The sequence below is a fragment of the Trichechus manatus genome, unplaced genomic scaffold (assembly GCF_000243295.1).
Source record: "Trichechus manatus latirostris isolate Lorelei unplaced genomic scaffold, TriManLat1.0 scaffold00286, whole genome shotgun sequence".
Classification (NCBI taxonomy): Eukaryota; Metazoa; Chordata; class Mammalia; order Sirenia; family Trichechidae; genus Trichechus; species Trichechus manatus.
Genome location: NW_004444222.1, coordinates 695775 through 723285, shown reverse-complemented (window position 1 = coordinate 723285; position 27511 = coordinate 695775). Strand labels below are relative to the sequence as shown.

Below are 27511 nucleotides of genomic sequence, written 5' to 3'. Positions count from 1 at the left end.
GAGTAGGAATCGACTTCATGGCAGCAGATTTGGTGTTTTTTGTTTGTTTTTTGTTATTTATCTCTTTATGTTCTCTTTCCCTCAGAAGAATATAAATACCGTAAGGATTCCCCCCCCCCCGTGCTGTATATCCAGTGCCAAACAATGGTGCCTGGAAGTGGGTAGGCATTCAGATGCTTTTATAACCACTCTAGGCTAGGCTTTATTCTAAATAAAATAATAAATATATACGTATGTATATGTGTATATATATATACTATTAAGTTTTCCTAGCAAACATATTAGATTTGCTGTATTACTGCCCGCATTTCATAAATGTGGTAGCTGAGGCACAGACACTTTAAGTAACTTGCCCAAAGTCTCATAGCTGGCAAGTCATTAGACGGTATGTAAATATCTTCCTCCTGGCACTTCAGCGCTGAGATCCGCGGCTGGGCGTCTGGAAGGTGCAGAGCGCTACTGGGAACCAATTGGAAGGCAGGCTGAGGTCTGATGAGGGCTATGGTGCCAACCTCCCGATTTCCGGAGAATTGCAAAATATATGTCCCTGTACTCTGGGGTGGAGTGCACAGCATCTTCTGCAGCGGCCTGGGCGCGGAGCGGGATGTACTTCTGCTGGGGCGCGGGCTCCAGGGTTCGGCTGCGCCGGGAAGCGGAGGGCGGCGCGGAGCTGCAGCAGGCGGCCTCCGGCGAGCGCCACGCGCTGCTGCTGCTGAGCGATGGCACCGTCCACTCCTGCGGGGACAACAGCTGGGGCCAGCTGGGCCGGAGGGACAAGCCCCACGGGAAGCGGCCAGGTGAGCGACAGGGCCCCAGTGCGGAGAGCTGGAGAGCGGAGAGTGGGTCGGACGTCGGCGGGAATGGGGACAGGTAGGGATGTTGGGAACCTACGATCTGTTGGGACAGTTTTTGTGTGCCCTCCAGTGAATTCCAACGCACAGAGATCCCATGTGAAAGAGTAGAACTGCCCCATAGAGTTTTCTAGGCTGTAGTCTTTAGGGGAGTAGATCACCAGATCTTTCTCCCCCGGCGAGAGGCTGGTGTGTTCCAACAGCTGACCTTTCGGTTAGCAGTCCAGCGCTTAACCTTTGGGCCACCAGGGCTTCTTCGCTGAGCCAGAAGGGAGGGGAAAACGGTGCTCGGCTCTGCCCAAGCACAACGTAAGTTTCGTTTTCCAGACCTGCCTTGGGTTTGTTTCGGTTTCCAATTCATCCTTAAAAGCGAACTGAGAGCAGAAACTACTGGACCGCTCTCCTCTTGTCAGAGATGTAATCCATCTCGCTTGCCTTTCGAACTTCTCTCCTCACCTGTGCGGATCTATCTGGAAGAGTTAGACTGATCTTCCAAACGTGGTTTATGGGTTGGACACCTGTAACTCCCTCAGAAATACCCAGAGGCATCACTTTTCTTAAAAATTAAAAAAAAAAAAAAAGCATTGTTACCATTACTGATTATTGTAGAAAGATGGAGAAAGAAATCACTTATAATTCCAACACCCAAAGACAACTAATATTTTGATGCACTTCCTTTTTGTATTTTTCTATGTATATGTTTAATCTTTGTAAAAATCATGATCAGTTTTGTGAATGCAGTGTTTATACAACTCTGTAGATTGTTCTTTCATCACACAATAACATCATGAACATGAAAACCAAAAAACCCAAGCCCATTGCCGTCACGTGGTTTCGACTCATAGTGGCCCCATAGAGTTTCCAAGGTGGTGCCATGGTTAAGCACTGGCTTCTAGCCAGAAGGTTGGAGGTTCGAACCCATCCAGTGGCTCTGTGGGAGAAAGATCTGGCAATCTGCTCCCATAAAGATTACAGCCTAGGACACCCTATGGGGCAGTTCTACTCTGTCATATAGGGTCATTATTAGTTGAATCCATGGGACAGCACACAACAACAACATCAGAAAGAAATAGCTGGTCTGATCAAATATCATAGTATCCAAAGGGTCCCCCCCCCCATGCCCACCTTTTTAAATAGTAAGTATATTCCCATAAAGACTGTACTCCTACATTGAGCTTATTTCCTTCAGTCCTTTGGCATGGACTTTGTTTAAAAGCTCATTGGAGGAGACAAGGAATCTGATGACCCTGCTTTTTGAAGGATAAAAACAAAAACCAAACCTGATGTTGTCGAATCAGCTCCAACTCACGGCAACCCTGTGTGTTACAGAGTAGAACTCCATGGGGCTTTCTTGGCTGTAATCTTAACGAAAGCAGATCACCAGGCCTTTCTTCCAAGGTACCTCTGGGTGGGTTTGAACTGCCAATCTTTAGGTTAGTAGTAGAGCACAAGTTATTGTGCCACCTAGGAATTTTGAAGGATAGTACAGCCTTAAAGTTATTAAATTAATAATCTTGGTGGGGGGGTGGTTGTTTTGTTTTTCTTCTCAAAGAACGTATTCAGGCATTGGAAACCCTGAAAGTTGATCTCCTGAGCTGTGGAAAGGAGCACTGCCTGGCCGTTTGTCACAAAGGAAGGGTCTTTGCGTGGGGAGCTGGTTCTGAAGGGCAGCTGGGGACTGGAGGATTTGAGGAACTAAAATTTACACCTAAGTAAGTACTTCAATTCATTCAATAGTTTTGAGTACCATGTGCCAGGCACCATGCAAGATGCTAGGGTACAAAGATGTCTGTGACAAACACAGTTCCTGACCACAATGATTACAATCCAGTGAGGGAAGGAGGCAAGAAAAGGCCTTTAACACCAATTATTATTTAATTAGAGTCCTGTCAAGGAAAACGGCAGGGTGAAATGAGAACATGTGACCCTCTGGTCTTAATTTTACCTACTGGAATACAACCTTTTGGCCTGTCATAAGCCACTGAGTTCTAATAGTTTAATTAATAAAAGGGAAAAAAATCATGTATCTTTACAAACTGGACAAGTGATATGACAACCAGTTAGCTCTGAAATGTGTGTTCATGAATTACGTGCTTAAGGAGTTTTTTAAACTACGTTTTTTAATACCAGGAAGTTGTTTCTCGTTACCTTCTTTGGTCATTAAATCGTAAGAGAGATCTCTGTGGCTTGGGGGCATAAGCACTGAACTTGGAATGAAAAGACCAGGGTTTGAGCCCACTTCTATAACTTGATAGCTATCTGACCTCTCTGAGTTCTCTTAAGTTGAAATTGCTGATAATTGTCTGTTTTTGATCCAAAAAATTCCACCTAATGGTTTCTTTATCTCACGGGCTTAAATTAGGTCATATAGATGGTAGTATTCTATAAATTCTATGCTATATGTGTATGAAGAAAATTATTTTTCTCTTAGGTAGTTAAATACAGAATAAAAATTAATGTATCATATAATGCATTAAAATTCCATTTTTACATTATATACTGTTTTGGATTCAGTCCTGTACCTTGTTTTAGATTTGGTCCTGTTGATGTCATGTTAAGAACAGTTTAAGGGCTTTGGAATAAAGGTACTACAGAAATACAAGAAAATAAAATGGTTTCCCTAGACCATATGTATTACCTGGGATAGTTTTAAATATATTAGTCCACTTGGTGACCCACCCTAAAGAAGGAGTGACAAGATTTTGTCTCATTTTTATTATAGGAAAGTAAACACTCTGGCTGATATAAAAATAATACAAGTTTCCTGTGGACATTATCACTCCCTGGCATTATCACAAGGTAAAAATGTGGTAATTTTGGGGTCTCCTGAGTGTTGATAAGAAATAACTTTTTTTCAAAACTAAAGTACACGGTTTATTCAGATTTCCTTAGGGTTTTGTTGTTGTTGTTGTTGTGTGTTTATTTTGGTGAAAATTATACACGGAAAAAGATACACCATTTCAACAATTTCTACATGTACAATTCAGCGACATTGACTACATTCTTTAAGTTGTGCTACCATTCTTGCTATCCTTTTCCGGATTATTCCACCACCATTAGCTTAAACTCACTGCTCCTTACACTTCCCATCTAACCTTTCGAGTTGCTGTTGTCAATTTGACCTCACATAGATAATTCTTTAAAAGAGCACAATGCTCAGAGCAAATGTACTTTACTAGTTAAGATAAACTATTTTTTGATTTAAAGAAGAATTTAGGGGATAGTTTTGGTTTAAGATTTAAAGTTTAAAGATTATCTCAGGGCAGTAGTTTCAGGGGTTCATCCAGCCTCAGTAACTCCGTCTGTTCTGCAGGGAAATAATTTTTTGAATACGAATGATAACAGTTGGTTTTCAATGTTTTAGGTTTCATTTTAATGCATTTAGAAGTTTTTAACTCCAGATTTTATAAAATATGTTGCTGTTCATATTTTTTCGATTTTCTTTGTTCTTATGATACTGTGCATAGTACCTAATTCGTATCTCATTGCTATAAAGAGCCCTCTCTGTTCACATGACTTGACTGTCCGGCTCCCCAGGAACTTAGGAGCAGTTTTATTTCCAACCTTTTGCCCTTTATGCTGAATGGCTTGCTCTCATCGGCGAACCCAGACAAACAAATAGCCATTTGTCTGTTTGACTTAAATCAAAGAAAAGAGAAGTTGCGATGTTAAATCATGACTCTACATTTTTTCTACTAACCTCCCCCATCCAGTGTCCATCTTCAATCCAGGTTTCCAAATGGAGGGACACATAACATTTTTGTGTCCCTCAGGTGATGTCTTGTGCATCATTGCAACTGTGCCTCAGTGCATAGCTAAATTATGGACAATCGGCATTTATTCATTGCTTTCTATGTGCCAGCTACTGTGTTAAATGCTTTCCATGTATTATCTCTTGCAATTGCCTAACAGACATAGTAGTCAGGTATGAGTCATATCCTCATTTCAGAAATGAGGTACTTTAGACCCTGAGACTTTTTAAAAATTGCCCAAGGTTATACAGTAAGAAACAGAGGAAGTGGGAATTTAATGTAAACTTGTTTACATCTCAACCTGAAGTTCTTAACCACTGCCCCACACAGACTCTGAGACCAGAGTACCTCTCATGGCCGTGGTGTGATTCCTTCTACCTACCATTTCTAGCTATTTGATCTTGGACAAGTCACTTAACTTTTTTGAGTCTCAATTTTCTTATCTGTAGGAATATTGATGCCTAACTTACAGGTTGTTTACAAGATTTAATGAGAGAAGGTATGCAATATTCTTCTGAACAGACATGAGCATAAAGTAAGGCTACAGTAAATATTAGTCTCTTCCCCTTCCCTACTTTCCTTTTTTTTATTATCAAAATTATTTCTTTGGGTATTGGTTTGTTTTTACATTGTTCTGGACCACAAAGGCTGGGTAGAGTCCAGACACGTGCTGTACTTGCCGTAGTGAACTGTGAGTTCTTACAGATCTCCGTAGAAGTTTGACATTTTCCAAGGTGACTTCAAACATTATTTTCATCTGTAGAAATAACTTTCGAAGAGTTAAAGATAAACATTAATATAAGAACTTAGAAAATCTGAGATGTGTTGGCATTCTCTGGGTATATAATTATATACAACATATATATTATAATTATTAGAGAACATGATTTTTGATCTGTTGTAAATTATTTATCTCTAGTCAAATTCAACCTAAAATTTTATTTTTTTCCCTACTCAGTCATTCCATAAATATTTATTGAGTGCCTACAATGTGCCAGGCAAAGAGGATATAGCAGTGAACAAACATAAAACCCTGCTTTCATGGAACTTATATTCTGGGGTGTAGCAGGGGAAGTAAGCCAATAAACACCTAGACAAATAGTTATGTAGTATAACAGATGGAGATAAAAGGTATGAGAAAAGTAAAGCAGGAGACACAGAGTGAGTACCTGGGTGGAGGGAAGTGGTCGTTACATTTTATAAAGGCAGTTAGGGAAGATCTCTCTTATAAGGTGACACATGAGCAGAGACCTAAAGGGAGGGAGGGAGGGAGCCCTGGTGCTAACTAGGGGAAGATTGATCCAAGCAAGGAGAATGGCAGATGCAAAGGCCATGAGGTAGGGGCATGTTCACATGAGCAAGAGGGAGAGGAGATCCAAGAGATGATGGTGGGGAATACGGTAATGTGGGGTTTATTAGCCATGGTAAGAATGGGCCCTCTGTCTGAGGAGATAGCAAGCTCTTGAAGGGTTCGTTCTGACCTACATCTTAGAAAGATGACTCTGGGAAACAACCCAAGTTTCCATCAATAGATGAATGGTTAAACAAATTATGATATATACTCATACAATGGAATATTATTCAGCCATAAAAAAGAAAGAAGTTCTGATACATGCTACGACATGAATGAACCTTGAGAACATGCTGGATGAAGTAAGCCAGGCACAAAAGGACAAATATTGTGTGATCCCACTTATATGAAATATCTAGAACAGGCAAATTCATAGAGACAGAAGTAGATCAGAGATTATCAGGGATGAGGGGAGGGAGGAATGGGGAGTTATTGCCTAATGGGTACAGAGTTTCTGTTTGGGTGATGAAAAACCTTTGGAAATGGATAGCGATGAAGGTTGTGAAACACTGTGGGTGTAATTAATGTCAGTGAATTGTACACTTAAAAATGGAAAATTTTTTGTTTTATATGTATGTATATATATATTTATATATTACCACCATTAAATTAAAAAAAAAAAGAGAGCTAACTCTGGCTACTCTTTGGAGAATAGACTGATGGGGACCAAGGTGGAATCGGGGAGAGTAGAGACAGGCTATTGTAATTTTCAAGGAGAAAAATATGGTGGCTTGGATTAAGGTGGCACCCATGGAAAAGTGATAAGTGGTTGGATTCTCAATAGATTTTGCTTTGCTTTTGAATTTTTATTGTGGTGAAATACATGTAACAAAACATTTCAACCATTTTTATGTGTAAAATTCAGTGATATTAATTACATTCACTATATTGCGCAACAAGGATTCTTGATAGACTTTGAAGGTGGAAGCTTCAGGATTTGCTGGATTGAGAAATGTGAAAGAAAGAGAAGAGTCAAGGATGACTCCAAGATTTTTTGGACTGAGCGGCTAAAAGAACACAGTTGCCATTAGCTGGGAGAGAGAAGAGTGGGCGTTGTGGAAGGGGCTTTTGAAAGTGATCTTGATCATCCTCCTCACCTTCAGTCAGAATACTTTAGTCCTATTTCCTCTTCTATCCTTGATTTATTCTTTATAGATTTGTAGAATTAGGGTGGTAGTTTCTACTTAAATTTAGCATTCACATGTGTGTGGAATTCTGAATTTCTCTCTCTCTCTCTCTCTTTTTTTTTTTCCATAGATGGCAAAGTGTTTTCATGGGGAAAGAACAGCGATGGTCAGCTGGGCCTGGGGAAGGAGTTCCCCTCCCAGGCCAGCCCACAGAGGGTGAGGTCCCTGGAAGGGATCCCACTGGCCCAGGTGGCTGCAGGAGGGGCTCACAGCTTTGCCCTTTCTGTCTCAGGCACTTCATTTGGCTGGGGAAGCAACAATGCAGGACAGCTGGCCCTCAGTGGCAATAACGTCTCAGGTAAAAAGATAGTCTTGTTCTTCCAGTAAATAATTATTTTTTTCCAATTGGAAATCCTCACAACTGGACAAATAAGCAACATCATGATAAATGGATAAAATACTGAACTCGTCAAGGATTTTATTTTACTTGGATACACAATCAACGCCCATGGAAGCAGCAGCCAAGAAATTAAATGATATATTGCATTGAGCAAATGTCCTGCAAAAGATCCTTTTAAAGTGTTAAAAAGCAAAGATGTCACTTTGAGGACTAAGGTGGGCCTGACCCAAGCTATGGTATTTTCAATAGCCTCATATGCATGTGAAAGCTGGACAATGAATAAGGGGGACCGAAGAAGAATTGATACATTTGAGTTATGGTGTTGGCAAAGAATATTGAATGTACCATGAACTGCCAAAAGAACAAACAAATCTGTCCTGGAAGAAGTACAGCCAGAATACTCCTTTGAAGCAAGGATGGTGAGACTTCATCTTACATACTTTGGACATGTTATCAGGAGGGACGAGTCCCTGGAGAAGGACATCACGCTTGGTAAAGTAGAGGGTCAGCAAAAAAGAGGAAGACCCTTAAGGAGATGGATTGACGCAGTGGCTGCAACAATGGGCTCAAGCATAGCAACGATTGTGAGGATGGCACGGGACAGGGCAGTGTTTCATTCTGTTGTACAGAGGGTTGCTTTGAGTTGGAACCGACTGCATGGCACCTAACAACAGCATTCCAGTTGGAAAACCAGCTCTGCAAAGGGCAGTCTCAAAGGTTAGAACAGTGGTTCCTAAAATTTGCAACACATTAAATCACCTGGGGAGCTATATTAGTTTCTTATTGCTGCTGTAACAAATTACCACAAACTTAGTGGCTTAAAACAACACAGCTTTATTATTTTACATTTCTGGAGCTGAGTCCAACACAAGTCTCACTGGGCTAAAATCAAGGTATTGGTAAAGTTATATTCCCTCTGTAGGCTTTTGGGGAAAAATCTATTTTCTTGCCTTTTCTAGCTTCCAGGGGCTGCCTACATTCCTTGGTTCATGGCCCCATTCCATCTTCAAAGCCAGCAATGGCCAGTTAAGTCTTTCTCGAATCACATCACTCTGACACTGACACTTCAGCCTTTCCCTTCCTCAGTTAAGGAACCTTGTGATTACATTGGGCCCACCCAGATAATCCAGAATAATCTCCCTATTTTTATGGTCTAAATCCATCTGCTACCTTAATTTCCCTTTGCCATGTAACCTAATATATTCACAGGCTATGGGATTAGGACATGGACATCTTTGGGAGGCTATTATTCTACCACAGGAGCAATTAAAAAACCCCAATGCCTAGGTTGTACCTCATGCCAATTAAATCAGAATGTCTTCGGGTGAAATCCAGGCATCCGTAGTTTTTGAAGATTTCACAGGTGATTCAGATGTGCATCAGAGTTTGGAAACCACTGGATTAGAAGACTGCTAGCGTTAGGAAAATAACCAGTTCCCATAGCAACCTCTAAAACAAAACTCCCTGTGAAGAATTCCCCATGAGCCCGTCCTCCTCTGTTCAATTCTTTACATTTGGCTAGCATTTATTTAGCACCTGTTATGTGCCAGCAAGGAGCCCTGGTGGTGCAGTGGTGAAGCACCTGGCTGCTAACCAAAAAGTTGGTGGTTCAAATCCACCAGCCGCTCCTCAGGAGAAAGATGTGGCAGTCTGCTTCCATAAAGATTATAGCCTTGGAAACCCTATGGGACAATTCTCCCTGTGAGTAGGGACCGACTATGAGTCGGAACCAATTCAACAGCAATGGGGTTTTTGGTTTTTAATGTGCCAACACTGTGCTGACACTTACATCTCATTTCATTTAACCGTCACAACATGAGGTAGGTTCTTTTATTATTCCAATTATCATTACATATTTGCAGATACCTACAATGTGACAGAAATGAATATGACACAATGGCAATATTATTGGAGATGAGAGTCTTGAAGCTTAGCTTCAAGGTCAGTAGCCTCAGGCATTCCAGAAGGTTAATAGCTTTCAGAAATAAATTCTAAAAGACTGGATTTTTTCTTTTCTAAAGCACGGTTTCCCTCTGTTTGATAATACTTCTGATTGTTCACATTTTAAAATTATTTTAATGAATTATATTAGATATTTTATTCACAATGATGAAATCTGAGTTGTTTCTCAAACTTTAGAAATTCTGCTTTATTTCAATAGTGCAAAGCTACAAGCCTCGTTCCATTGGAGCATTGAAGGAACTAGGAGTGATTTACATCAGCTGTGGTTATGAGCACACGGCAGTGCTTACCCAGGTAATCCAAGATGTGTTGCTATTTTTTTTTAGTTCCAGAGAAATATTACCACAAGGTACTGATTATTGTAGAACACAAGATGCAAGTCAACTTCAGCCAAAGAGTAGACGGCCCCATAAAACAAAACAAGACTAATGGGGTACAACAGCCCAGGGACAAGGACTAGAAGGCAGGAGGGTACAGGAAAGTTGGTAATAGGGAACCCAAGGTTGAGAAGGGACAGTGTTGACATGTTGAGGGATTGTTAACCATTGTCATAAAACAGTATGTGTACTAACTGTTTAATGAGAAACTATTTGTTCTGTAAACCTTCATCTAAAGTACAATAAAAAATTTTTAAAAAGATGCGGGTCTATATGTGGACATACCAATTCAGTGTACAAATATCTAAAGAGGAAAGGTTAACCAAATATAAACCAAGCGATTTTCAAGATCCTATACAAAAGCTAATTTCAGCTTTAGGAAATATTTTTAGATACCTATTACACTGAATTATTATAGGAGCTAATCCTTTTAGCAATTGTTCATTGATAACATAGCTTTACAGATGAAAATTTTTATAGAAACAATAAGGTAATTTTTACAGTTTTCAATAACCCATATTACAGACTAGAACACACTTTGTTCCATTTCTTTCTTGGCACAATTCTGAGGCAGCCTCCTGAATTTTTTCCTCCCCTTTGTCTTGTATTGGCCATGCAGTATATTCCAGCAGGGTGGATTCTCACCATAATCATAAAGAATAGACTTGAAAACTATTTGTGTGATTGAAATGTTTATTTTAAAACTATATACTCAAAATAATTTTTCTTATTTATTTAAAATATATTGCTTAAATTAGGAAGGCCTAAATTGTTTGGATTATGTTTTTCTTAGGTGGCAGAAGAAAGCTAGAATTGTATTTAATCACCAAATCATGTTTTCAAAAGAGATTATTTTCAGGAAAATGCTCAAATAAAGCAACCCTATACTTAAATTTTGGCATTGCTCTTGAACCAGTTAATATGTCCATTCATTCATTCAACAAACATTTATTACGTGCCAAGTTTTTAAGGAAATACCAATGATTTTTCATGTTTCATGTGTTAACTCTACATTCAGTATTTAGAAGTAATAAATAAAGGACCCCCTCTTGTTTATATAGATCTTATATTTCACATAGTGCTCTCATATTAATTCTCTATGATACTTAATCTTTAAGCTTTTAATTATTTTTTTTAGCTGAAATTAATCCAGTTCCTCCTTTTTTAAACAGGATGGTAAAGTGTTCACATTTGGAGACAATAGCTCTGGACAGCTGGGACACAGTCCCACTGCTAAGAAGAAAGGCCCACAACTCGTGGAAGGAATTGATGGCCTAGTTTCACAGATAGATTGTGGAAGGTAATAGGGTTTGTCACTTTACCATGAGTAACCAGTAACCATTTGCTGTCGAATTGATTCTGACTCATGGCAGCCGCATTTGTTTCAGAGTAGAGGTGTGCTCCATAGGGTTTTCAATGATTGTGATCTTTCCGAAGTAGATCTCCAGGCCTTTCTTCTGAGGCACCTCTGGGTGGATTTGAACCCCCCACTATTTCAGTTAATAGCTGAATGTTTAACTGTTTGCACCACCTAGGGCCTCCTTTAGCATGGGTAGAAAGAGTTATATTTTATTACTTACAAATGACTCATATGGAATGTTATTAAACCCTAAAATATGTAGATGATAATTTTACAGATCCTTTTCCTTTCTGAACATTTATTTATTTCAAATATAGTTTGATTTTTCAGTTTTTTTCTTCTTTACCTAAAACATTTAATTATTTAACAAGAATTAATTGATAGTCTACTGTGTATACACCTTATTAGCTGTTGAGGGGTAGGGAGATAGTTTGATAACAGAAACAGTAGTGTTTGCCTACTTGAGTTGATAAGACAAGATTAAAAAAAAAAATCCCGTGTATGTTGTTGTTACTTGCTGTAAATGTATGTCTACCTTATGTATAACATAATGAAATGTTGCCCAGACAATATTCTGTTGTGATGCATAAGGTTTTCATTGGCTAAGTTTTGGGAGTAGATCACCCGTCCTTTCTTACTAGTCCGTCCTAGTCTGGAAGCTTTGCTGAAACTAGTGCACCATGGGTGACCCTGCTGGTATCTGAAGTACTGGTGGCAAAGCTTCCAATATCATAGCAACAAGAAAGCCACCATAGTATGACAAACTGACAGATGGGTGGGGGGCCACCCATCCATCATGTTTGTAGCTGATGTATATTTGCATATATAGTCAAAGTTTTGTACGACCTAATTATGAGGACTCTTTGAATATTATCTACACAATTCATTTAAAAGAAAAAACATTTTTGTATTTAAAACACAAATTATAGAAACCATATAAAGGCCTTTGTCACCTGTCAATAATACTCTACCTTTAAAGTTAGTAATAAGTTAATATTTATCTATCATTTGCATAGTATCTAGTGCCCCTCCTATACTAGCATTGCGAAAGGAGATCTGGGTACTTATCATAAGATCAATCTATTATTTTTTGTTGGGAAACATCATCTTTCCCAAAACACCGCGAGTACCCCGGTCTTCGTTGTAATGTACTCTCTCTCCTGTAGTTATCACACTCTTGCATACGTCTACACTACTCCTCGGGTGGTATCTTTTGGTCATGGACCAGGTCACACAAGCAGCTCAACTCATCCAGATGCCATGACAAAGAACTTTGATGTTAGCTGCCTGATTTCTGCTGATGGTATGAGTGGTTCCACTAATTTATGATTTTGTGTTAATTGATGCCACTGGTGGAGAAATATTATCCAGCTTCCTTTCAGAGGAGCCTGCAGAACTGTGGTTCTTCTAGTACTTTCATTTTAAATTTGTACTTTGTATGTTTTTTCTTATGCACGATTCCTGTAGTATTTGGTAATCATTTCTAAACATTAAAGCAATGTAAAAGAAGATGCTAAATCAGTCTCTCAAGCATCAGAACACTTATATGCATGTAGTCAAACCTCGTTAAAGCATGTTAACCTGGCTTCATTATGCAAGTGCATGAAAATTAAATTTTAAACTAAGTAATTTACATGACATGCTGTCTTATCAAAATCACTATTTTATGTTGTTTGTAGTCAACATCCATTCGCGGGAGTATAAATTTCCAATAAATAAGTAACTTTGACTTGGTAATGCATCAGATCTATTTTTTACTTCTAAAAACTCTAAGCATGGATTTATAACTTTGTTTTTAGACCTTGTGAACGTTCAAGTCAAACACATTTTTGCTGGAACATATGCCAATTTTGTGACAACTTATCAGGTATTATACTTCCTGTTTCTTTAAAAATTTTTCCTCTAGATTTCAAGGTGACATTTGAAACATTGTATCATTTGTATGTATTCAGATTTCTTACCATACTAGATTCCTAGGGCTGCTGTAAAAAATTATCACAAAGTGGCTTAAAACAATAGAAGTTTGTTTTCTCACAGTTCTGGAGGCTAGAAGTTCGAAATCAAGGGGTCAGCAGGACTGCGCTCCCTCTGAAGGCTCTAGGAAAGAGTTCTTCCTTGTCACCTTCTAGCTTCTGGTAGTTGCCAACAATCCTAGGCATTCCTGGTTTGTGGCTACATCATTCCAATCTCTGCCTCTGTCTTCACGTGGCATTCTCTGTGTGTGTGTGTCTCTGTGCCTCTTCTCTTCTTATAAGGTTATCAGTCATACTGGGTTCAGGCTCACCCCAACCAAGTATGACCTCATCTTAACTTGATTACATCTGCAAAGACCCTGTTTCCAAATAAAGTCATATTCTGAGTTTCTGGATAGACATGAATTTTGGAAGGACACTATTCAACCCATAATACTAAAATAATAAGATTCTCTGTTAGAATGTTTTAAAAAAATATGATGTAATTCTCCTTTCTTCATTTACCTGGCTTCCTAACAGATGAGACTCCCAAACCCAAATTCATTGCTTTTACACTAACTTTTTATTAACAAATAATAATGTCAATGATGATAATAATGGTAACAATATTAATTGCAGTCACCATGTGTCAGGTACCAATCAAAGTGTTATAAGTGGATCAACGTGTTTAATCCTCACTCAACTCCAGTTGATATTGTTTCCCTCATTTTACAGATGAAAAAGCTGAGGCTTAGAGAGGTGAACTTACCCAGAGTTGCATTACTAGTAAGTGGCAGAGCTGGATTCAAACACAAAAAGTATGACTTCAAAGCTTGCACAATTACCCACCATGCTATACTGCCTTCCTAATTGTTAACATCTCTACCATCACCCGTTGCCATTCAGTTGATTCCAACTCATGGCAACCAAGGTTGAATTAGCCGGTAAGCAAGGTAAGCCCGGGCTTACCTTGCTTACTGGGTAATCAGTCCCTGAAAGATTTAAAATTTGAAAAGAGGCTTTGATTCTCATAGGAAGATGCTGTGGGGTTGGGCGAGAGACAGATGCCAGCCATGCCTAGAAGCAGAATCTTTGACGTGGTGAGAAAATGTGAAATTGTTCACTACAGACGATCTGGTAAGCAAGGTAAGCACCATGCTTACCTTGCCTATTGGATAATCTGCCCCTGATAACAACCCATGTGTGTAGAGTAGAACTACTACACAGAGTTTTCAAGGATGTGATCTTTCAGGAGCAGATCACCAGGCCTTTCTCCTGAGGCACCTCTGGGAGGGTTCGAACTCCCAGCCTTTTAGTTAGTAGTTGAGCACTTAACCATTTGTACCACCCAGTGACTCCTATTGTTAAAATAGAGGATTTTATTATTATATTTCTGGATGAGTTCTGAAATGTTTGTATGGAGACAAACGCATACTCAGTTATTTTCCTAGTGGTGTAATTTTTTCCTATTATCAGGAATATTTTAAACCTAACATCTGTAGAGACTGTGTCTATATTCTCAGGGACAGAAAATGGTCGTGGCCAAGGTTTCTGTGCTTCTGGGGATAGTTAGGAGATATACTTTGGTTGCTCTATCATAGCCATCCATTCAGCTAGGCAAGAATGAGTTTGGCAAGTGTGAGGGACAGAAAGAAGGCCATCGAACCAATGCACTGTCAGAGAGGATGAAGAAGAGGCATATATATATGTATGATTGAACTATGAAGCATATCCCTCACGTGTGTTACTGTTGGCCCTATAAACCTGTCTAATCTTTGACTGAAGGGTAAACCTTAGGAGTGAATTCAGTACTGAGTTAAAAGGGTGTCTGGTATCTAAACTATCGGGGTTTCTCCAGTCTCTGTCAGACCAGCTAGCCTTTTTTTTTTCTCCCTGTGAATTTGAATTTTGTTCTACATTTTTCTACCACTCTGTCCAGGATCCTCTATTGTGAACCCTGCCAGAGTGTCAGTGGTGGTAACCGGGTACCATCTAGTTGTTCTAGGCTCAGTCTGGTGGAGGCTGTGGCAGTTATGGTCCATGAGTCCTTTGGGTTAATCTTTCTCAGGGGATATTTTCGATTTAAGGTTTAAAGATTATCTCAGGGCAGTAGTTTCTTGGGTTTATCCAGCCTCCATGGCTCCAGAAATTCTGGATTCCATGACAATTTATAATTCTGATCTACATTTTCCCCCTTTTGATCAGAATTCATCTATAGAATCTTTGATAAAAATGTTCAGTAATTGTAGCCAGGCACCATTCAGTTCTTTGGGTCTCATGGTAGGGGAGGCAGTTGTTCATGGAGGCAGTTGGCCACACATTCCATATCCTCCTCCTATTCCTAACTCTCCTTCTTCCTCTGTTGCGCTAGGTGAATAGAGACCAGTTGTTGTACCTTGGGGGCCACTTGCAAGTTTTTAAGACATGGGGTCAGTTTTTAATGTCTTTGGAGTCATCATTGGATATTCACATCTGGAGCTCAGAGTAGATGTCTGTTGGAGATACAAACATGGTAGTTACCACACTACATGTGGTATTTAAAGCCAGAGGCCTAGATGAAAGGTCACCTAGAGATTGAGTGAACATGAGAAGAGAAACACTATGGGGCAGTTCTACTCTGTCCTATAGGATCACTATGAGTCAGCCTCGATGGCAATGGGTTTTTTATAATCTTTACGGAAGCAGACTGCCACATCTTTCTCCCTCAGGGCAGCTGGTGGGTTTAACCACCTCCCTTTTGGTTAGCAGCCAAACATTTAGCTACTGTGCCACCAGAGCTCCTATTACTGAGCTGAAAGAGATAATATTAATGCATGTTTGTATGCCTGTGAGAATGATCCATTTCAGAAGGAGAAAGGGATGATGCATGAGAAAGAGGGAATAATTGTAGAAGCAATGTCCCAGAATAGGATACAGTAAGTGGGATCCAGTGCAGACCTGAGGGGTTTGAACAGTATTTCCTGGCCCAAATTCCCTTTTTATAATTCTATGAAAGGAATTATCCAGACCAAATCTCTAGGGATGCCAAAGTTGTGAAACCCTGATCCACACAGAGGAAAAGAGTGGAGGTGAGATCAAGAACTGAGAGATCAAGGTGGAGATAGGTTGTGTTCATCAATTGTGAAGTTGCCAGGAATGATGACGGAAGTGGTGGTACTGAGGATGATGGAAAGTTAGGTGCCAACATTTTCAGTGAATGAGGGGAGTGGCCAGGACATTGGGAGATGGTTTTAAAAGAAGGGGAGGTAGATGATATAGCCTGATGTCATATACTTAGTGGAGCTGGAGATTTTGAAGAAGAAGGCAGAAGAAATTGTTTGTAAATGCCAATAGGGAGAACCTCCTTGTCCTGAGGTTCCTGGAATGTGGGAGAAAAGAGAACTTCCTTTTAATTGAACTATAAGGGACCCCAGGACTTAGATCAAGAAGCTGAAGGGAACTTTGTGTGTGTGTGTGTGTGTTTATTAAGTGAAAGTTTACAGAGAAAATTGGTTCCCCATTTGATAGTTTGTACAAAAAAGTATTTCATGACCTTGGTTTCGTTCCCCACAATGTGTCAGCACTCTCCCCATTTCTGCCTGAGTTCCCCATTTCTTTTAGTCCTGATTTTCTAACCCTTCCTGCCTCCTCATCTTTGCTTTTGGGCAGATATTGCTTTTTTGATCTCCTATAATTAATTGTTCTAAGGAGTACATTCCTCTCGGGTGTTATTGTTTATCTTATGGGCTTGTCTTGTTTGGCTTGTCTTGTTTGGCTGGGAGGTGGTCTCCGAGAATGGTTTCAGTTCCAGGTCAGAAGGGTGTCTTAGGGCCGTAGTCTTGGGGGTTCCTCCAGTCTCTGTCAGACCAGTAAGTCTGGTCTTTTTTTAATTTGATTTTTTTTGTTCTATGATTTTTCTCCTGCTCTAGGACCCTCTGTTGTGATCCCAGTCAGAGCAGTCAGTAGTCGTAGCCGGGCACCATCTAGTTCTTCTGGCCTCAGGGTCGTATAGACCGTGGTTCGTGTGGTCCACTAGTCTTTTGGACTAATATTTTCCTCGTGTCTTTGGTTTTCTTATTTCTCCTTTTCTCCGGGAGGTAAGAGACCAATAGTAGTATATCAGATGGCCACTTGCAAGCATTTAAGACCCCAAACACTACTAACTAAAGTAGGATGCAGAACATTGTCTTTATGAATTATATTGTGCCAATTGATGTAGAAGTCCCCCAAATCTATGGTCTTTTCTCTTCTAGCCTAGGAACTTCATCTCATGAGGTGTCTGGTTATGTCTAAGAGGTTTCCCTGACTGTACCCCTTGAGTGCTCTATGTGAGCCACACCTACAGTCATGTATGTAGAAATATCTGCTACCAAACCTGTATCTACCTGTGGGCGTATTCCCTTACACCCTCCCACATCTCTTAGCATGTCTATCTACCTATTTATCCGTTTTTAAATTATTATTTGTTAATACTATTGTTGCAGGATTGTCTAAGCTATAGTAGTTACCGTAGTTGCCCTTTAGTCTTGCGTTCCTCTCAGCGTCCTCTCTTGCCTTGGTCAGGTTGTACTGACTTCCCTCACATTATATATCGCTTTCCTTTCACCACTCTTAACATGTGTCTTCTATCTAATTGGTAATTTTCCGTACCTCCCCCTTCCATCCCTGATAACAATCAAAGAAAGTTCTTTCTTTCTTTTATTTTTTTCCCTCTGTGTGTAAACATTTTGTTGTTAATTTATAATAGTGGTTTAATACAATATTTGTGCTTTTATTTCACTCAACATAGTGTCCTCCAAATTCATCTATGTTGTGAGATGTTTCATGGATTCATCATTACTCTTTATTTTTGCATAGTTTATTCCATTGTGAGTATGTATAACAGTTTGCTAATCCACTCATCTGTTGTTGGGCACTTAGGTTATTTCCATCTTTTTTGCTATTGTGAATAATGCTGCAATGAACATGGGTGTGCATATGTTTATTTACATCAAGGTTTTTATTTTTTTAGGGTATATACCTAAAAGTGGGATTGCTGGATCATATGGTATTTCTATTTCTAACTTTTTGAGGACACGCCCGATGGTTTTCCGTAGTGGTTAAACCATTTTGCATTCCTACCAACAGTGTATAAGAGTTCCAGTCTCCCCACAACCCCGTCAACATTTGTTATTTTCTGTTTTGTTTTTTTTATTACCAGTATTGTTGGGATGAGATGATATCTCATTGTAGTTTTGATCTGCATCTCTCTAATAGCTAATGATCACAAGCATTTCTTCATATATTTGTTAGCAGCCTGAATGTCTTCTTTGGTGAAGTATCTGTTCATATCCTTTGCCCATTTTTATTGGATTGTTTATCTTTTTATTGTTGAGATGTTGAAGTTTTCTATAAATTTTAGAAATTAGTCCCTTGTCAGATATGTCATAGCCAAAAAATTTTTTCAGTCAGTAGGTTCTCTTTTTACTCTTTTGGAGAAGTCTTTTTGTTGAGCATAAGTGTTTAATTTTTAAGAAGTTCCATTTATCTAGTTCACCTTCTGCTGTAAGTGCATTTTTGGTTATGTTTGGTGTCATGGATTGAATTATGTCCCCCCAAAAATGTGTGTATCAATTTGTCTGGGCCATGATTCCTGGTATCATGTGATTTTCCTATATGTTGTAAATCTTGCCTCTATGATGTTAATGAGGGAGGATGGGCGGCAGTTGTGTTAGTGAGGCAGGACTCAATCTACAAGATTGGATTGTGTCTTGAGGCAATCTCTTGAGATATGAAAGAGAGAAGCAAGCAGAGAGACAGGGGGACCTCATATCATCAAGAAAGCAGTGCCTGGAGCAGAGCATTCCTTTGGACCCAGGGTCCCTGAGTGGAGAAGCTCCTAGTCTGGGGGAACAATGATGAGAAGGCCAACAGAGAGAGAAAGCCTTCCCCTGGAGCTGACCCCCTGAATTTGGACTTTTAGCCTACTTGACTGTGAAGAAATAAATTTCTCTTTATTAAAGCCATCCACTTGTGGTATTTCTGTTATAGCAGCCCTAGATGACCAAGACATTTGGTATTCTATTTATTCCATGTATTAGGGCCCCTAGTGGTGTCCCTATTTTTTCCTCCATGATCTTTATAGTTTCAGGTTTCATACTTAGGTCTTGATCCATTTGAGTTTGTTTTTGTGTATGGTGTGAAGTATGGGTCCTGTTTCATTTTTTTTATAGACATCCAGTTTTGCCAGCACCACTCATTGAAGAGACTGTCTCTTCCCGTTTAATGTTCTTTAGCCCTTTGTCAAAGATCAGCTGATCATAGGTGGATGGATTTACATCTGGGTTCTCGATTCTGTTCCATTGGTCTATGTCTCTGTTGTTGTACCAGTACCAGGCTGTTTCAACTACCATGACTGTAGAGCAGGTTCTGAGATCAGGTAGAATGAGGCTGCCTATGAAGGGAACTTTAAGAGAAGAGTCATGGTTACACATCTTTCAAGAGGTCTTTATTCAAGCATTATGAAAAATGATGCAAGATTTGCTGACTTATAATAAGTTTAGTGAAGATATCATGGATTGAATTGTGTCCCCTGTTGTAGGAAAAAAAATCACAAAGCAAAAATAAAGTTTTATTCAGCATATATTCAAAAGGCAAAAGTAGGAAATTGGACAAGCGTGCTGCCACAGCCATGTCTGTCCAAGTCCAGAGAATATTACAGAGTCATCAGTATATACTAACATTACAAATGGGCAAAACCATTGAAAACTTCATCTTTTCACAGATTGGCTAGAAACTGTGATCCTACATTTTGAATTGTCTTCTTAACAATCATTGGTACAGGTTTCAGTAAAGACAGTCAGGAGAGTCTTCATTGGTCCAACAAATTTTCTGTTCACTAAATGCTAACAGAAAAAGATAAGAGTGCTAAGTCTTTTGTGTCCTGTTTGAATGGCTTATTTGTAAGGGTCCCTAAAAGGTATCTTCCAAGATTATCTTAGCTATTGTCTTTATACCTCAGGGCCCAGTTGATGTGTCCTTGTAAATCCTTATGAGTCCAGCTCCAGCTGGGTCACATTCTCTTTGCTCAAGGACAGGGAATAATAACTCCAATATTATTTCCTAAATCACCCCCCAAAATATCTGTTAATTGGCAAGGTCATGATTCCCAGTATTGTGTGATTGTCCACCACTTTGTTATCTGATGTGATTTTCCTATATGTTGTAAATCCTGTCTCTATGATGTTAATGAGATGGGATTAGCAGCAGTTATGTTAATGATTTGGACTCAATTTACAAGATTAGGTTGTGTCTTAAGCCAGTTTCTTTTGAGATATAAAAGAGAGAAGTGAGCAGAGAGACAAGTGAACCTCACACCACCAAGAAATAAGAGCTAGGAGCATAGCACTTCTTTTGGAACCAGGATCCCTGCGCTGAGAAACTCCTTGACTGGGGAAGATTGATGACAAGGACCTTCCCCCAGAGCTGACAGAGAGAGAAAGCCTTGCCCTGGAGCTGGCACCCTGCATTCGGACTTCTAGCCTCCTAGACTGTGAGAGAATAAACTTCTCTTTGTTAAAGCCACCACTTGTGGTATTTCTGTTACAGCAGCACTGGATGATCAAGACAGGAGACATAGGTATAATGTTCAGCAGAGCACTGATGCCTTTGGAAAACTTTAGTGAAGACAGATTTTTCTTTCAAGACAGTGATTTTTGACACCTACATCTGGGTCATTTGGTCTCAGGTATTGTATAAATCAGGGCTCTCAAAATGTGGTCCCCAAACCAGCAGCATCAGAATCACCTGGGAATTTGTTAGATGAAAATTCTTGAGTCCTCTCCAGAACTACTGAAACTCTGGTGATAAGATCCAGCAATCTGTTCTTTAAGAAGTTCAAAGTGATTCTGATGCATGCTAAAGTTTGAGAACCACTGATACAGAAGTAAAAATTCGTGAATGATTAAAGGAAAGAAGGAAACTTACTTTTTGAGCACCTACTATAACTCAAAGGCTTTATATACCTGACATCATTTAATCTTAACAAGAGTCCAGTAAGACAGACATTGTTACCCCATTTTTTTTAAAATGATGAAACTAAAATTCAGACTGAGCAAAGTGTCCAAGGCTAGGAAGTGGAACAGCCAGGCCTGTCTAAGGCCAAAGCCCCTTCCACCAAACACCACTGCCTGGGACCAGTCTATCAGCAGTGCCATCTACTTTACTGTGTTATTTATTACTTAGCATGTGTATGTGTGTTTACCGAATCATTCTTTTTGCCTTTCTTCCTTGAAGGATACTAGTTCCACAAGTGTTTCCAGGAAAACCCTGCCAGAAATAAGCCGAATTAACCAGTCTCTGACAGAAAAATGGATAGCAGTGAGAAGAGGAAGTACTGAACACGAAGAGGCTAAGAGGTTACTCTGTCTGATAAATTATAAACCACTTTTATCTGGTTCTGAAGCCTTGGTCATTTTAACCTAGATATAAGAAAGAGGTTGTGGGCTTTGTTATCAAGGCATTTGCATTTCAACCGTGGTCCTCTTGTGCCACCTATTAGCTTGAAGAATTCATTGATGTATTAATCATTCATCTATTATTGAACAAAGGTATATCGAGGCCATATAACATCCCAGGTACCTTGCTGGGTGATGGAGATGCAGGAGTGAGTCAAAAAGCTTTTTGTCTTCACAAAGCCTTCAGTACGGTGAACTGTCTTTATAGCTTACTCTCTGGAGCTCCATACATTTTGGTTTTCAGTAGGATAATTTGTATTTAAATCTAGATGATTTGAACAAATCACTTTTGAAAAGAAGAGTTGTGAGATTTAACAGTAGTATGCACAAAGTACCCATCATTTGGGAGACCTTTGATCTTAGTTAGTATCATTGATGACTCCATGTCATAAGTTACTTACTCACACATAAGAATAAAGGAGACATGCTTTATAGTATTGTTAAATCTGTATTTTATTCTCCAGACTTGCTGGAGTTACAAAGCTCTTTGAAAGAGTTAAAGAGGCTTGGATGCTTCTACCTGGGGGAGGCCTCCCCCTCCCCCACCACCCCATTTCAAATCCTTGCCTTCTCAGTCTTCGTTGGTATGCACAAAAACATTTCTGCTGGCACACAGCAAAATTTGTCTGCTCTCACAGAAGTTTTAGTTGAGATATTAAACAGACCCTCTTAAATAGTTAAGTTTGAAGGCTTAGGTGTTCTCTATGTCTTGCTCTTACATGACCTCAGAATATATGAAAGATGTTTTGTTTTGTTTCTTCCTCTCTGTTCTTTGCTTCCTATAAAAACTCTCAGCTTGCGTTTGCTCAGGGAAGTACCTCCTAGTTTTTGCTAGGAGATAGGCTTCCATCCATGAATCTTTTTGAAATAAAGTCTATAAAATAACCTTGTCAGAATATATATGTTTAAAAGTAAGTTGTAATTTCACCTTTATGTTATTACTTTTGTAGTGAAATTGGAATGATATTTTCATCTCCTGCTTGTCTGACTGCAAGTTTTTTAAAGAAAAGGTAATACTGACATGAGATTTACTTTCATTTAAAACTCTATAAAGATAATATATTGTTATAGTAAAGATATAATATCACTATGGAGATAATAAATTGTTATCTATGCTTTTTTAACAAGAGGATCATAAAATGTGCCATTTTGTGTGTGTGTGTGTCAAGTAAGTTATTTTGAAAGGAGGCAAGTTTTAAGAAAACATTTTATATCTGAAATGTAAGAGTGTAAAACAAATAGTGATATGTGAAGTTAGGAAGTATCCCTTTCTATCTGTTTATGTGGAGTTTTTTGTTTTGCATTTCTTGTATCCAAAGTGGAACTGGAGAAACTATTTCCATTGATGTGGACTTACAGGTGGCAAGAGATACCTTCAAGAAGTTAACAGAAAAGGAATGGATTTCTTCCCTGGTAATAGTCAAGACTTACTTAAATATAACAATAGAATTTACTGCAGTTTAATTTTGTTGGGAGCTGGGTGAGAGGGGATTGTGATTGGGGTGAAGACAGTGAGCTAAAATTTGTTATGAGATGGCTGTATTCCACATTATATTAGGTGGAGACATTTATTTTTTCATTGAACCCTTCAATATATAATAGACATTATGCTTTAATTTTCAATATAAGGAAACCACTGCTCAAGAGGTTAACAGCCTCTAGCATGACATATGAAAACAGTACTGGTTTGGGAAGCATCCATCCCAAGCTTAACCTTGTTAAAAATAAAATTTTGACAATATTAAATTTGTGTATGAACTCATAAGCTTTATTTTTTAATTCATGAATCGGAATGTCTGGTCTGGAAGTCAGACAAGACTTCTGGTGCAAAGCACAGACATACAGGAACAAGGAAACTATACTGGGCAAATTTCAAATTGGCTAGTGGGCATTTTCTTTCCTTATTTGGAATTAAGGGAAAATTTTGAACTAGGTTAAATTAAGCAAGTAAGTCCTAATTGGCTAGCTTAGGTTTCCATTTCCAGGAAACCTAAGTAGATTGACTTGAGTTTTGGCTCCTGGTAAGGTCACGCCCTTACCAGAAATAGAAACTTAGTTAGGTTTCAGTTTGCTGACCTGGGGCTCAGTACGAGGTACTTCATCTTGGGCTTGGTTTAGTCAAGTTAACATCCTGAATTGGGAGACTGCAAAGCCTGTTCTCAGCTTAAGCTCTGCTACTGATTTATCCCTTATCCTCTTTGGGTCACATTTCCTTTACCTATAAATTGAGTTGATTTCATCTTTAAGGTCCATTTCAGTTTAATATTTTGTGACTTAGGGTTGGAAGGGAGAGGAGGGAAAGTGTTCCCTAATTCATGACCAAATTATTTTTTACGCGTCCTCTTCCGACAGCAGCACATACTATAAATGGGATGCTTGCATCCCAAGAACTGAAAGGCAAAGAATGCAAGTGGTTCTTGTGTTTCCCAGTGATCAGATAGCAGCATGTACTATAGGTGGGGCAATAGCAGCCCAAGAAACCCGAGAAGTCAAGAATTTAACTGGGCCTTATATGTCCCAGGAATCACGAAAGGGTTTTAATGTGCAGTAGATACCCCATTTTTATTTTCAAGGTAAAGAAATAAGAATGATACAAGTTATCAAATATATTTTTAAAATGAGTTTATTTAAGTGGCATGGGAGATAACTTGGGATGAATTTCCCAGTGAGTCCAGGGAACATTCATCTCACAGAATGCTTCCTTAAAAAGGGTTCTTGGAGAACTAACTTTTGGAACACTGCATACTATTACCAAATCATTATGCACGTTAGCAAATTAAAGGTTCTATGATGTCATACACTGAAAAAAATCTAACTTTTTTGATTCTATGTTTCTCAAAGCTATTTGACTTTGTGACCCTGTTTTCCCCTGCATAGCACGCATTAACATTCCACAAATATAGTGTTCTGCTGGACCTGTGGAAAAAAACACATAATAGTAAGAACATTAATGTAGTAACAACAACAACAATAGTAATAATATTACGTCTTTCACAGTTTACAAGGCACTGTTACATATATCATTGTATTTAAACCTTATGACATATAGAGGCAGGAACTATAGTTAAAAGAGTATTTATTAGAATAAATAGTGCTTTAACAACAACCAACTTCCAAATCTCAGTGGTTTAGTACAATAAAGACTTATTTCTTACATCATAGTCCAGTGAGGGTGGGAGGTAGGAGGCACTTGCTGGGGGGAACTCTTTATGGGTGAACTCAGGCTTCTTCCTTCTGGAGTCTCTGAGCCCTAGTGCCTAGCTCCATTGTGTTTGATCAGCAGATGAGTAAAGAGTATGGAGGTTCACATGAGAGGTTTTAGGGGGCAGACCTGAAAGTGTTATATATCACCTTCTCCCATGTTCCACTGGCTAGAATTCAGTCACATGGCCCGACCTAACTGCAGGGTAGGCTGTGAAATGCCTGAGTACATACCCAAGTGAAGCAGGATCAGTCAGATGAACAAATGGCATTATATCTACCACAGCAGATTTTAGGTCAGATAAATCTGGGTATGGTCTCCTGCTATGTCTTTCCTTCCTCATCTGTAAAATCAAGGTAAAAAAACTTTCTTACATCATTGTTAAGAAGATTAAATAAGAAATGATTTATATGAGATCGCCTGACACATGGTGGATATTCCATGAATGTTCAAACTAATACAAATATAAACCCATACAAATTCGTGTTTTTGTGTATGTTCCAATTTAAAATTTACCTTTAGGTGAAATGAATACTATAAAAATTGGGAGCTATCTTTCCTCTGAAAAGTTTTCTACTAATGTATGAGAAAAAAAGAAAAAATGGGTTGTGTTTTGTGTGTGTGTGAGAGAGAGAGAGACAGAGAGAGAGAGGCAGCTTTCCTTTAAAAAGGAGGAACAGAAGTGTGACCTGGGTAAAATATTGCCGTTGAAGGGCTTTGTATTAGTTCTGAATCCACTATTCACTCAGTATGTCCATGCACATGTCATTTCACATTTATTTTCTTCATACACTCTGATATAAAATGGAGGGGATTACTGTCACATCAGGGGCCTTTGGGAGGCTAGAGTGATGGGGTTTAAACAGTAGGTTTCAGAAAAACTAATTAATTATTCCAATGGGAACATGGTCCTGTAGCTTGTTTCTCACGATACTCTGTATCTAATATATCCTGTACCTTTTCCCTGATCCTATCTTGACCACAGATAACCACGTGTCTCAGGGACAACCTGCTCAAAAATCTCCCATTGCGTTCTCCACATCAAGAAGCTTTAGAAATTTTCCTCCTTCTCCCAGAATGTCCTGTGATGCAGGATTCTAAAAACTGGGAGAGCCTGGTGGTTCCATTTGCAGAGGCTGTTTGTAAAATGAGTGACCAATCTTTACGAGTCCTGAGTAAGTTTGATTATATTTTATGGTCACTTTATCTATACACGTACGGTTGCCATGAGTTGGAATTGACTCAATAGTCATGTGTTTGGTTTTTTATCTGTACCCTCAAGGAAAAGTTACTGAAATAGAAATTGTAGCAAATTTTGGATAGACGTTTCAAATGTTTGAATACTTGGTCTGTGAATTATTGAAATGATTAACCTAAAGCTATTATAATTATTACTCTTATGCAAAGCAAGTGTAATTCTTAGAATTGGATACGGCTTTGACATCAGAGTTTGGTAACTATAGAGTATTCAGTTAAGATAAAATATACTTTAAAACTTTTTGTCCATGTTGTTTTGAAATGTTAGATATTTTGACCAGAGGTGTTGATAAACAAATGTTAAACTTTGTGTGTTATTTTTGTTTAGTTTATTTTATTCAGTACTATGGGATGTTATCTTACACAGTGTCAAGCTAATGTTTAATAAGGTTCAAAGCTTAAAATATATTAAGTATATATACAGTGAAATATAAGCCACTCTCACCCCAGTTCCTCTTCCAAAAGGTAGCTTTAAATTCTAGTTTCTTGTGTAGCCTTCGAAAGAGTCTTTATTTATTCAAATATATTCTTTCTTTTTTTAATGGTAGCATACCATTCACATTCTTCAACAACTTGCTTCTTCCCGCTTAACAGTATATCATGGAGATCATTCTGTTATAGGACGTATAGAACTACCTCATTCTATTAAATGGCTGAATAGTGTTCTATTGGGAGGATATACTATAATTTATGTTTAACTAATCCCTTGTTAATATAGAATTGTTTCCAATCTTTTGCTATTATAACAATGCTAAAATGCATTTCTTTGTACACATATAAGTTTACACATGCAGAAAAAATTCCAGGAAGCAAAGTTACTGGGTCAAATTATATGTGCATTTTAAATTTTAATGTATTTTGCCAAATGACCCTGCTTAGAGGTCAGGACCATCATGTCACCGAACTCCAAGGGGGTGCCATTGACATTGTAGTCTATGTAAATTGTACCCCTGTATTGGGTACCGTGGCAACCCTGATAGAGGATGCACCAATTTACACCTCGGTAAAAAAATATGAAAGTATTAGCTCAGATGCTTTTCAACACAGTGTTATTAAACTTTGATCTTTGCCATTCTGGAAGTAAAAGCTAACAACTCTTAATTTGCATTTCACTTATTCTGAATGAGGTTGTGCTGGTTTTCTTATATTTCAGATCTGTTTTTACATCATATTCTGTGAACTGTTGGTTCCTTCTTGCTCATATTTTCATTAGTTGTTAGTATTTTTCTTTTTTATTTAGGGGTTCTTTAACTATTTAGGCAATAAATTAATCTTTTATCAATAATATGAGTTGCAAATATTTTTTCCTTATGTTATCGTTTTAATTTTTTTTACTTCATAGTATTTTTGCCATAATTTTTTTTATTGTACTTTAGATGAAGGTTTACAGAACAAATAGTTTCTCATTAAACAGTTAGTACACATATTGTTTTATGACATTGGTTA

At 38.6% G+C, this 27511-nt stretch overlaps 1 protein-coding gene across 2 annotated transcripts in view; it reads left to right on the top strand.

The window, feature by feature from the left end:
* Positions 1–463: 463 nt before the first annotated feature.
* Positions 464–27511, top strand: part of HERC6 (HECT and RLD domain containing E3 ubiquitin protein ligase family member 6) — a 65500-nt gene continuing 38452 nt past the window's right edge. The window contains exons 1-12 of one of the 2 annotated variants that reach the window (XM_004390146.2): positions 464–797; positions 2404–2563; positions 3574–3650; positions 7212–7439; positions 9643–9737; positions 10993–11120; positions 12347–12483; positions 12980–13047; positions 21386–21507; positions 22557–22616; positions 22926–23019; positions 25794–25983. In XM_004390146.2, the coding sequence (XP_004390203.2) occupies positions 542–797; positions 2404–2563; positions 3574–3650; positions 7212–7439; positions 9643–9737; positions 10993–11120; positions 12347–12483; positions 12980–13047; positions 21386–21507; positions 22557–22616; positions 22926–23019; positions 25794–25983 (1615 nt within the window). In that variant the 5' untranslated portion in view covers positions 464–541. Of the gene's footprint in view, positions 798–2403; positions 2564–3573; positions 3651–4091; positions 5103–7211; positions 7440–9642; positions 9738–10992; positions 11121–12346; positions 12484–12979; positions 13048–21385; positions 21508–22556; positions 22617–22925; positions 23020–25793; positions 25984–27511 lie in introns of those variants that run through there. The other variant, XM_023725103.1, reaches the window with a different exon arrangement.